General features: G+C 40.5%; 1 protein-coding gene across 2 annotated transcripts in view; it reads right to left on the minus strand.

Annotated features, from left to right (window-relative positions):
• ANKRD29 (ankyrin repeat domain 29) overlaps positions 1-13330 on the minus strand; it is a 73576-nt gene that overhangs the window by 50819 nt on the left and 9427 nt on the right. For both annotated transcript variants that reach the window (XM_073632728.1, XM_073632727.1), the window contains exons 2-4: positions 10537-10647; positions 3874-3972; positions 1882-1980 (exon numbers count right to left, since the gene is read on the minus strand). In XM_073632728.1, the coding sequence (XP_073488829.1) occupies positions 1882-1980; positions 3874-3972; positions 10537-10647 (309 nt within the window). The remainder of the gene's footprint in view (positions 1-1881; positions 1981-3873; positions 3973-10536; positions 10648-13330) is intronic.

A 13330-nucleotide genomic window follows, 5' to 3' on the forward strand; every position in this document is an offset into this window, starting at 1 on the left:
TGACCGTTGGTTTTGGCTGATAGTAAGTCGTTTGTGAGTTTTAGGAGGGCAGTTTCTGTGGAATGCTGTGGGCGAAATCCAGACTGAAGGGGATCAAGAAGGTTATTCTCAATGAGGTGGTCGCTCAGTCGGTTGTAGACTAAACGTTCAAGGAGTTTGGAGGCAAAAGGGAGTAAAGAGATGGGTCTTAGGTTGTTAAGATTGGTGGGGTCTGAGACCTTTTTTGGTATGGGAGTGACTAGCGCATGTTTTAGAGGGTTTAGAAAGATATAAAAAGTATGAGATATAAATCCTGAATCGTAATATTAATAACTTATATCTATGGCCAAAGTTTAATAGATTCTTTATCTTAAATAAATAAAAAAACAGGACATTTAGGACATTCGTCTGTGTCCATACGTTAAAAAAACATGATTTTTACTGGATGAAAATGCATTTCAAGCACAGATTCTATTTTTTCCTGTGGCTGGTTCACAATTTATGTGTTGCAGTTTAGTGCATTACTAAATTCGTTCTATCACACACATGCACTGGTGTGAATGGGTCTTATAGCCCTATCCTAATTTTATTAAATTCCATTCCAGCTGTATTTTCTGGCACCCTTATTTAGGCACATGATAGGGTTATGAAGAGTCCTGCCCTCCTAGTTGGCCTATAAAATTATTTTTATCTTTCATTCAGCATTCCATTTTAATTTGTCCCCGGGGCTGTTCAATACCGTTCTAATGGCATTTTTTTGGCATATTATTTTCTATAGCTTCATGTCCCGAACCCAGGTTTATCCTCTCCTGAATATCAAGCTAGCTGAGATCCCAATGTCAAATGAATTCTCACTTTTTTGGTGAATCACGGATTTTCATGAATTGCATGATTCTCCACAGATTGCACAAATCTGTTTACAAAATAGAAACTAAGCCATAAATTTGAAATTTTACAGAATTGAACAGATTTTCTTTTTTCGTAAACCTGTTATTTATACATTGTATAGATTATGCTGCTTCAGGTTAGTGTGCTATTTATTATTTATAAATTACAAAGCAGTGATGTTTTACAAGTTCCTATCTGAATACATCTGAGTAAAATAATGCATTTGGGTGGCAAAAATATGAATGCAATCTATACACTGGAGGGAGAACCTCTGGGGGAATCTAGGATGGAAAAGGACCTGGGGGTCCTAGTAGATGATAGGCTCAGCAATGGCATGCAGTGCCAAGGTGCTGCTAACAAAGCAAACAGAATATTGGCATGCATTAAAAAGGGGATCAACTCCAGAGATAAAACAATAATTCTCCCACTCTACAAGACTCTGGTCCGGCCGCACCTGGAGTATGCTGTCCAGTTCTGGGCACCAGTCCTCAGGAAGGATGTTCTGGAAATGGAGCGAGTACAAAGAAGGGCAACAAAGCTAATAAAGGGTCTGGAGGATCTTAGTTATGAGGAAAGGTTGCGAGCACTGAACTTATTCTCTCTGGAGTAGAGACGCTTGAGAGGGGATATGATTTCAATATACAAATACCGTACTGGTGACTCCACAATAGGGATAAAACTTTTTCGCAGAAGAGAGTTTAACAAGACTCGTGGCCACTCATTAACATTAGAAGAAAAGAGGTTTAACCTTAAACTACGTAGAGGGTTCTTTACTGTAAGAGCGGCAAGGATGTGGAATTCCCTTCCACAGGCGGTGGTCTCAGTGGGGAGCATTGATAGCTTCAAGAAACTATTAGATAAGCACCTGAATGACCGCAACATACAGGGATATATAATGTAATACTGACACATAATCACACACATAGGTTGGACTTGATGAACTTGTGTCTTTTTTCAACCTCACCTACTATGTGACTATATGTAACTATGTAACTATGAATACCTGTCACTTACTCTTGTAATAAATTCTGTAGAGGCTCCAAATTCGAAAAGGAACTTCACTATATCATCGTGACCTTGCTGAGCAGCAAAAAACAAGGCAGTAGCACCACTCTGAAAGAGAAAACCAAGATAACAGATTTGAAGGTTGGTGACAACTGTGAAGGAAATAAAATAAATAGGATTTAGCCTTCTTAAACCTGAAAATCATTTTTTCTATCCTGTAGCAAGTCTTCATCCTTTACCTTTAATGTCTCATTTCTAAATCAGATTCTATGGACTGTGGTGGTGGGACAATTCTAAAATTGCTATGATAATGACACTTCTGCTGTCACCATGTCTCATGTGCCCTGGAGGAAGATACGTTCCCTGAGATCAGCACTTCTAGAGACAGAATGACAGCATAGTACCTTTCTGTGCCATAGTAAAATCATGACACCTCCTGGTGGCATGTGACTACAAGAAATGTTACCAACTTAAGGCCCTACTTTGATCGTTCCTCCTATGCTTATCTTTTGGAGCAGATTCTGGTGTTTTGACTTACAACAGAGTTAAAAAAATAAAATTCTTCCCATTGACCAAAACTTACTATTGAGCTGACTGTCTAAAAACATAACATTTAAAGCACTAGCACCTTTCAACCACCAGACAACACAGCAAAGTGTGCCAGAACTAATTCCTAATAAAATGTGCAGTGCAGCACTGTTACAAATTTCATTGATACAGGTTTCTTTTTAGCTGCATATTCAGGAAAAATCAATGGGTAGAACACAGTTAAAATAACTTAAAGCCCCACTGAGATTTGGTTTAAAAAAAAAAGAAAAGAACATGCATTCAGGGTATAGTAAAATGGAAAATTTTAAATGTTTCATGGGTGAAATATGTTTCAATTCAGCTCAGTAGATATGTCAGTACCTAAACATTAGGCTGCAGGGAAGGGCCTCTCCTTTCTGTGTAGAGGCAGGGGTCTCTCTAATGGTCCGGCACTCCCTCAACTACAGCTCTGCAATCAGCAGGGTGTGTGACCTTTGCATTCACAATTACAAATGACATCATGCACGGCCCTTAAAGCTGAACTCCAGGCAGGCTACTAAATACTCAGTTAAGACACATAAATAGGAGCTGTTTTACCTGCCAACGATAGTAATTCTATCCACCTATTCTTGTAGTTTCCTATGTTATTATTAATCATATATTAAAGCACACGCGCAGGCTGGTGACCTAATATTTTCTACTGGAGTTAAAGCGTTTGTTACCCCAACGCTTAATATTCCTGATATGTGCCTGCTGTACCATGTACTTGTATAAAAAAGTATCCTGTTCTCTTTGTATTGCTTCCTTTATGAGAAATCCCTGGTTTCCTGCTAGTCCCCTTGCTTTCTTATTAGAAACTGACCACACTAGGCAGGAAAGCACAGTGTGGTCAGTTCTCTAGCTATGCTGGGAACTCAGTGTACTCTCCTCCAATGATCAGACTTGCCCTGACACGCCCCTGCTGCACAGCCATTCACTGACAAGCTTAGGGTGCTTCTACTTTTCCTCCCCCCAGATCTTTTGCAGCTGAGAACAGAGGGAATGTGATCAAAACAAGGGAAAAAAAGGTATTTAGCATGTTTTTCTTTATATCTATACAAAAATTGTTTTGCCTTTTATTTATATTTTGAACTGAATGGGTTGTTTTACAAGGTGTTCGTTTACAATCACTTTAAGCAATACAGCCAGACCAACTCTCTGACCTCAGCCTGTATTTGGACAATCAAGGAGCATCAGCACACTGATAAGGTCCTCCCTGTGCTCATGCTTCTCTTTCCTCCTCTCAGCATGGTCCTTGTTATCACATGTGCTTAGAAGTGGCTGATGCCAAGTCAAGTGTAGGTGCATACAGTCATTCCATTTAAAAATACATTTAATGATTTATAATAACTGCAATAATTAATTGTTTTATACGGTATATGCCAGTAATTTAGCTTTGAGAGCAAAATCTAACATAGAGAATAGATACAATACCTCTCTCTGGAGATTTATGTCAGCTCCGTGTAATACCAGTTCCCGTACACACTGGGTATGTCCTCCAAAGGATGCCACCATCAATGCTGTAGTTCCGGCCTGCCAAAAGAAAGATTTCTGATGGTCAGAATAAAGCATGATGACTGCAATAAAGAACTGAATGCATTTCATCTTTTATAAAAAATAAACATATTCACATTCTACAGGGGTATACATGAATGAGCTTATAGCAAAATAATAATGAGACCTTCTTGTATCCAAAAAACACAATCTTCATTTTACTACTGTAGCGCCACCACCCCCAAGGAGCTGCTTTAATATGATCAGTAATTACTCTGCCTTACAACCCCAGTAACAGCCCCAGCCCCTCTGGCATACCTGGCAAAAGTGTAAGTGCAAGGGCCAATGAAAAACACACACGTTATGATAAAACACAGAAATTGTCTTTACTGCAATATTTCTGTGGAATAGTAACAGACAGTAGCAATATGTGAACCAAGCCTAATAACTGAAATCAAGAGCAATTTAACTCATTATAGTCATCCTGCTTTCAGGGGATTCCACAACTGCGAATAACCCCAAGAGCAGAGGCAAACACTTTAATAGCCACAAATCACAAATAGCAACTTTATACCGGATTGGTTATCACTTTACTTGAATTGACTCTATGGGGGTTATTTACTAAAGGCAAATCTACTTTACACTACAAGTGTAAACTACAAGTGCACTTGAAATTGCACTGAAAGTGCACTTGGAAGTGCAGTTGCTGTAGACCTAAGGGGGACATGCAAGGAAAATAAAAAACAGCATTTTAGCTTGCACATGATTGGATGATAAAATCAGCAGAGCTTCCCCTCATTTCAGATCTACCCCTCAGATTTACAGCGACTGCACTTCCAAGTGCACTTTCAGTGCAATTTCAAGTGCACTTTGCATTTGTAGTGCAAAGTGGATTCGCCTTTTGTAAATAACCTCCAATGGGTCCAGGCAGGAGGAGAGCAGAAAGAATGATCCTCTCTTATGTCAGACTTCTCTCTTCTGTTCCCTGACACCATAGGCACAACTATAAACACTGTACCTCATTCAGTGTTCAGTGGCTTAACTCCCAAGTCAGACTACCCCCGCTTGCACAGTAAATATACAGAGCCCTGGGTATGTGTGTGCATGCCCATATGGCACCAGTAACTTCAGTCCTTTGGAAGAAGAATGAGGCCTTGTATCTTCGGCTAGCCACTTTAGTTGGCGCACTTAGAACTCCTGCTTGGTAAAGGGTAACTGCAGTATACTGACAGTAACACTGTGACCATTTAACAGGGCGTCAATGAAACCCAGGTTCTGGAAAGTGTGGGCAAAAGTAAAGTAACGTTGTCTGCATGCACTGTTCTTGTTTCCTGCAAATGGGCAAGTGCCCTCTCACCAGTCCTGCAGTCAAGGCCCAAACGAACATCCTGGAACAGGCAGGCTCTTCAGGTAACCCAACTGGTCACCTCACACTTGCACTCATGTTGAGTGCTCCCACAGCAAGCAGCTTGCTATGAGGGCACCCGAGCCGAGCTGCAGCTCCGTGTATCCATTCAGACACAAAGCTGTGGTTTGGCCCCGCCCCTCTCCTGATTGGCTAACTGAGTTTCATTAACAACAGCGGGAGCCAATGGCACTGCTGCTGTGTCTCGGCCAATCAGGAGGAAGAGTCCCAGACAGCTGAGGACATTGCTGGATAGAGATGGGGCTCAAGAAAGTATTAGGGGGGCTGAGGGGGGCTGCTGCACAAAAAAGCTATTTCTCTTAATGCATAGAATGCATTAAGATAAAAAACCTTACGACTTTACAACCACTTTAATTGAACAAGCTGATTCCAGATTCTGAGTACTCCAATCCCTTTTGTATTGAACCTCATCCCAGGCACATGTGCTGCAGAGATGATTACACTTATCTACAGAGCCACCAGTGCCAGGCAGGATATACATAGCACTCAGTATCCTACGTAGCTCTTTATGACATTTTTGGGTCAAATACTTTCATTTGGATATACAGTATTCACCAACAGCTTAAAGGATGTAAATCCAGTTTGCATGCACCAAATGCCCTTACAAACTCGGATATTACGCTGAAAAAGTAGCGACTTCATCACTGCGTTGTACACACCTGTACACAAAGCAGAGCTATAGGAGGGGCCCAGCAGGCTCCACCCACCACAGGCTGTCTTTAGAAAACTACAGGAAGGATGGAGACAAGACCAGTCGGAGAGCAGCAGTGACTGGTCATTATTATAGGAAGTTCCTGCACAAAAGAAACATTTCACTGCACTACTGCTGCATAGAACCAAAATAAATGCACAAAGCATACCAAGGTTCAAGTAAGGCCCCTTTCACACAGGCCATCCAATCGGGTCCGCCTGTCCGTTTTTTAGGGGGGCCCTCCATTCTCCTCTATGAGCAGTGGATAGAGTGGAGGTTGATTATAACACCTGTCAGCTTTTTATTGCTGTCTGTGCCCCAGTTAAGGAGATCCACCTTCTTTATTTGTCTTGTTTACTGTCATCACTGATAGTGAGAGTGAAAGAAAATCACACATTTTGGGTGGTCACCAAAAGGGGAAACCTTCTAATGGGAAGATTCATTCTTGTGACCCTGGTAGCAACCAGGGACTCCCTCACTTTTGAATGATTTCCTCTCACTACATGTTTTGGCTATAGGGACAAAACCTGAAGGTAAATCTCCCCAATGGGACAATGATGGCAAAAAAAAAAAAAAGACAAAAACTGACAAGGGTTACAACCCTATCCACCCTTACCCTATCCAAAATGAAAAAAAAGTTATGCCTTTAGTTCTAATTTAAAGCTGAACTTAAAGTGGAAGTCCCGCAAAAATTTTTTTTTAAAGTCAGCAGCTACAAATACTGCAGCTGCTGACTTTTAAAATAAGGACACTTACCTGTCCAGGGCGCCCCTCGGTCCTCGGATGCTGCCGCCGCCATCTTCGGTAAGGGAATCAGGAAATGAAGCCTTGCGGCTTCACTTCCCGGTTCCCTACTGTGCATGCATGAGTCGCACTGCGCAATCCGAATGGTCCCTGTTGTCTCTGGGACCCGTGTGTGTCCCAGCAGACAGCACGGGGGGAGGAGGGGGCGGGAAGAGGCATAGACTCTATGGGGAGTCTATGGCCGGAAGTGGGTGAAAATACCTGTCTTAGACAGGTATCTGCACCCCCATCCCCCCTGACAGGTGCCAAATGTGACACCGGAGAGGGGGAGGGTTCCGAAAAGCGGAGGTTCAATTTTTGTGTGAACCTCCGCTTTAACTGTATCTGAGCACCACAAAGCGAAAATGCTATTTCGTTCATTTTTAATATTCATAGCAAACCCACCCATCCATTCATATCTCCATTGTTTTATTTGGTTGAGAAATTACTGTGAAAAAACACCCCCTAGCATTTCTAGCTGTGGCCATCTTGAGTAAGGGCAGATGATTCATGTAGCATTTACATCATGGAATCCATCTGCCCTTAGCTCAGGCATGCATGCAGGAGGGTGTGCTTACAGTAGCTGAGAAAGTCCTTCCTCCCCTTCAGATAAAAGGAAAAAAAAAAAGCTCATGAAGACTCCTGACATCATTTTAGCCTGGGCCAGAAACCAGGAAGCAACTGAACAAATGTACAAAAAAAAGTTTAAAACAAGAAAATTAAATACCTTCTTATTTATTTACTAAGACTAGTAGCATAAGGATTAAAAATAGTTCATATTGATCGAAAGAGTAAAGTTCTGCATTAATTCTCCAGAATCTACGACTAAATTATATGTTTTGGGTTGACTGACCCTTTAAATATAACAAAGAATGCATAGAAAATATAGGCAGCAAAAGATATTGAGATTTTCAGCTAAAAGAAACTACTGTAAAATACAGTGATTAGTTCTGTAAAAGAATGACTGAAAACAGATGTAGAACAGGATAACCTTCATCCAGCAAAAACAAAGACATGATTTATCAGTGACAGGGCCTCCCAGATGGCCTTATGACTACAATTAAAAACAAACTCAGCCTTATGCCCACTCTTTTCCTGCCCACTACCCAAATAGGCCAAAAAGCTGATTATCTACAACTCTACCACAACTCTACCGCTTGCTAAGATCATTCTGAAGATATCTCATTGTAGGATTGTTATTATTGTTCTAAAAGCTCCAAGGGGACAAGGCAGCTAACAAAACCTGTTCACATATGAAATGATAACAAGAAATCATGATATTGGATGGGTGGAGAAAGTTTCCATGGTAGAAATTTTTGTGACTCACACAAAACATTTTCTGAGCCAGAAATTTCCTTCTCTTTTTCCCTTCCAAAAAGGTGTTTGTAAAAGCATGCCAACTATCCAGAAAGAATTACTCTGCTGCTGAGAGCCTGGAAAAATAGTAAAGCTGGCACAGAAGCATGGCTAGAATTCATGATGAAACTATTTTCTTTCTACCAAACACTAAAGCCTCATACACACGATCAGGGGGTGGTGGAGGGGACAGTTAGCAAATTGCACTTTCACCTGTGTAAGGAAAAGTCCTTGCACCAGCCCTGCTGCCCAGTGCAGGGCCTGCAGTCCACTTTTAAGGTAGGTTAAATTCATATTTTTACAGTGACATTTGTTTTTATTAAGCTAAGCATATTCTATGGGTACAAGAATTGTTTTGTTTTATTTAACTATGCCCCTTTAAGCCCCTCCCACTGTTAACGCTATTGAACCACACCCACTGTTCACCGTGGCACGCTACACACCCAAAGGCATTCCAGGTCTTTAACAATCCTATAGCATTGCTATAGTTTCAAGCCTTAGCTGATTAGGAAGGGAGTCGCTGGGAAGGAAGAAGAGCGCACAGAAGCAAGCCTTGGCTCACTTCTTCTTCCAGTGGCATCCCTCTTAATGTGCTTTAGAAGTGAAGCTTGAAATTGTTCAAATCTCACCTATGTGGTGATTGTGTAGGCTTTCTTTCACAGGTGGGGGTGCCAAACTGAGTCTTTGCCCCGGGTGACAGAATGTCTAGCTTTGCCACTCCCAATCTATTGATAGTGTAGGACCCACTAATCATGGGGTACTTTGTCACAGTAAGTGGGCTTAAGCACCGTATAGCAATATGGTGTGACCAAATCCCCATATTTTTTTATAATGTTTTTTGAAAATGTTTAGGTATTTTAAACTAGCCTTGCTGGAGGTAAATGTCTTTTTTGCATATGTGCGCTGTAATATTTTTTGTTTAGCTTTGCCACTGGACACAACTTTAAAGATTATGATTGTCCTAGCTGATGTTACTGAGCACCATGAATTTACAAAGAGGCATACTGCTCCCTTCTCAGCCTGGACTCCTTGCAGAGATCCATTCTCCTGAAAGTAACATCAAAGATCACATGACTCAGTTCCTGGCTGGGAAAAGTAATGGAGCAATACCCTCTTTCTGCAGCTCTGTAGATCAGTTGGGAAGCCAATCTCATTTTATAGGGCAATGATGACATTGATTTAATATAGGCTGTTGAAATGAGGTAAAGCTCTGCTGACTTTCATCATCCAATCATGGGCATGGAAAAATATATGTACTGTATGTTTTTTTTTTTTTTAGTTTGCTTGGATGTGATTGGATATTCTATGCAAAGTGAATTTTCAACACATTCACTAAGCTCTGGGGAAAATTCCCCAATTAACAGCCCATCTGCCATTAGTAAATCAATACAGTGTCTCTCTCTCTAGAGCAGTGCCTTTCACTCTCCTATCCTGGAGTATCTTCCTCCCTCTTTAGGCCAGTTTCTCCAGAGCAGTGTTTTTCTTACCGGAATAATCTCTTGGTGTATTTAAGTCAGTCTCCCTCTCTCACTCTCTCTATATTTATAGGGCAATCTCTCTCAGTTTTTGCAAAGAAATCCCTCCTCACATGGTTTCAAGGCAGATACCCGTATGCCAGACACCCACTTTACCCAGATAGCATAACATTTTTGCTCTGGGCCCCATGCAGGAAAAATATTGTCCAAAAAACAGATCAGATTAAGCTGTTATCCTTTAAATGTCAAATAACAAACTATGCCTATGCCATGGCACATGGACAATAAAAGGATAAAATGCATACAAATGTATTTGCTGTGTAAAATCAGCACAAGCCTTTTCTTTTTTTAAAGGGGTCCTCGCATTCTATGTCACAACTACAATGCTGTAGTAAAGGTTAGAGTATAAGAAAAATCTGACTGTTTTTTAAGGACAAAGTAGACACCTTTCCAACTGCAGTATTTGGCAAAGTGGTATGAGACCTTCAAGATAATTCCTTTATTATAATATACCGATTTCACCACTTATATACTGTAGCTGTGACTTTTTTGTATAACATTGTCTGGATAAGCATTTATTATGGGTCAAATTAAATGCAGTTTTTAACTTTCTAATATTTACTGTGTTGGAAAACTATCAGGCACTTTCTGAACAGCTACGTAGTGCTCTTGTTTGATATTTGGTTTGGAGATTGTTCCTTGCTTCTTAACACATAAACCACAAACCCATTACTGCATTCTAGTGCCTTGTTAACCATTCTAAAGTACTGACACTGGAAGAATAAGAACAGACTTGTTGTCTGGCCACTATGCCACATTGATGAAGCAGATAGGGATCTGGAATTCTTGGCATACACAAATGAAGGGCATACACTGTCTCTGCAGTCCACATCGACTCGGCCGCTGTTTAACAACAGCTGGAGAAGGGCCAGGTTTCCTTTTCGCGCAGCCCAGAAAGCAGCATTGGCAAGAGGAGTTTCCTTCTGTGTAAAATAATAGTGAGATATTAGTTTCATGGCATCTTCACTTCAAAAGTAAAAGTAAAACTTTTTTCAATCATATATGGGATATATTTTGACATACAAAGAGTAGTTTTTGGGTTTCCTTCAAGAATAAAATAAAGTTACTGGAAGTTAAATTGTTCTTTCGTGTTTTATGGATAACAGATCACAGGTCTACCTCCATATTAAAAGTCCTGAGCACAATTATGTTGCTAAACAAAACCGCTAGGCAAACGTTCAAAGTTTTCTGTGAATAACATAATTAGTTATAACTACACTGTACCTGTTTTTTGCTTGCTGCAAGATTCCAAAGGTGTTTCAGGCCACAAATTAAACCAGTGATCTGCTTACACTTCCCAGGAATCTTTGAAAGTTGGCTAAAGTTGGAAAGTTCAAGCAGTTTGCTTGATCTGATTTTTATGTTATGCACCACAACCAGATTCCAAAGTTTAAGGTGTGTAAGTCAAATCCCCATATCTGTGCTGTCCATATCCTTTCTGTCTGATTTTTTATCAAGTAGATTCAGACTTTCAAGGCAGTTTGAATCTCATTGGTTGTTGTGGGGGGCTTTATAATACTGACACTTTAATATACCAGACTATCTAGACTATAAAGACTATAAAGACAGCATGAAACCTACAATTAGCCAGACTGAGAGTACCTTTCATGCATTACAGATAGATACATTTAAAATTTCCTATCGCCAGGTTACTGACAAAAAGCTGTGGATTGGAGTTAGGCACAGCTATCCCTTTAAGAAAATCTGTTTTCCCAATATGCATTTCAAGACTTGATTTTTAAAGTAACTCTGTCTTGTTAGGACAAAATCTGTATCAAGGATCCCTGAAACAGAAGAGTTTTTGTTCTTTCCTCTCTATTGACCCATGTCTTCTACCTTCCCTCCGTTACAGCCCTGCAGCTTATCTGAGACTTTTAAGCACTATTGACACTTCCAGGGGTGTCAGATGCTACTGTCCTTCATCTGATGCTGTGGTTTCTTCCCCTAACCCTTACAGGACTCAGCAGTGATGTAGGGGTGCAGGACACAACAATGGCGCATGTTGGGGGACATGAGCATCCAGTATTCCTTGAAGCATTGAATACTAAATACTAAGGCCGTAGCACTGGTAGCAGACACAGGCCACTGGAGAGTTGAGCATAAAGGCTCGTTTATCGCAGAAACCTTCAATTTGGATTTTTTTTACTTCACAGGGTCAATTTAAGTTCGACAGTAAAACAAAGGGTTAATTCATGAGACATGATTTTAGGAGTACCCTATTTCAGTGCAATCTGGAAAGGAACCCAGGCCAGATGGATTTACTGTGGCATATTACAGGTCATTCCAAAAGATACTGGCTAACAAATTCACTCAGACCCAAAAGTCACACCTTGAGGGTCACCCTTTTCTCTGAATCACATAAAGCCCAGGTAGCCATAATCCCAAAGTAGTAAAAGACCCTTTACATTGTACAAATTACTAGGTCATATCTTTACTGAATGTAAATTAAAAAAATCTTCTAAAAAATCCTAACCAATAGATTTGTTCCTCTTTCCACCTTCTGATAAGTGTCTGGCCCAAGTAACTTTCATGTCCCCAAGGTAAACCAAAGCTGGTACTTCTCCTGCATTAAAGGCTATCCATTTCACCTGGCCAGGGGCCATCATTGTACCGTTTCTTTCAACAGGTGTGTAAAAGGCCTTTGGCCAAGTGGACTCGTAATTTGTCAAGTGAACTCTAGCTATATAAACTTGAGGGAGAATATATTGCAGAATAAACAGGACGATCCACTGCCCCCTCCCCTTATTTTTATTTAAAGGCTGGAGCCATTTATTTGCTTTATCCAAGCTTCTCACAATATTTCAAGAACTGTTCTTTCCAACAAGGAACCACAACATATCTACTTAGCGGATGAGCTCATGCTTCTAATTATACAATCTGAAATGTCCATATTAAATTTACTGAATTTGCTAAATGAGTAAATCGAAATATTTATATTGCATACATACATTGTTCCTGTTTGGCACCATGTAAGTATGCATTACTCTTACCTGAAGGACAGCTCGAGAAGCTGGAAATCACTGTAGTAGTTGGTGCTAGCTGCAATCTTCTGAGTTCTGCTTAGGTTCAATGTGAGTGGCTGCCCTACTACACACTGACCACAGGCGGTCAGAGGGTAGTGGGGCAGCCACCGCCAAGTTGGAGAGGAGGAGCAGTGACATCAAGATCTGCCAAGCTGAACCATGCAAATAATTCTTGGAGTTCAGCTTTAACTATAGCTTGATCTTAAATTTCAAAACACATTTAAACATGCTCCTCGATTCACATCTATGCATGTTGCTTTTAAGCATTTCTGCAGTGCTTTTTGCTGTGCTTTCCATATTTTTTTTACAGCATTTTTACGTTGATTTCGCCGCTATTTGCATTTTGTGTTTTTATGCGCTTTTTTTTTGGAAAATGTGTTGTTGGGCAGGTTTAAAAATGTAAAACGCAAATCGTGGCAACATTGTGGCAAAATTGTGGCAGTAAAAATGCACTACATGCTTCTCTGCAGCTTCTCCATTGAAGTCTATTGAACCAAAAAAAAAGCACTGTTTTGCAAATAAAAATGTCCCTGGCCCTTTCCAAAAATGCAGAGGCATATAAATGAATTGATGTGAACTTGTT

Source organism: Aquarana catesbeiana, linkage group LG05, assembly GCF_042186555.1.
Source record: "Aquarana catesbeiana isolate 2022-GZ linkage group LG05, ASM4218655v1, whole genome shotgun sequence".
Classification (NCBI taxonomy): domain Eukaryota; kingdom Metazoa; phylum Chordata; class Amphibia; order Anura; family Ranidae; genus Aquarana; species Aquarana catesbeiana.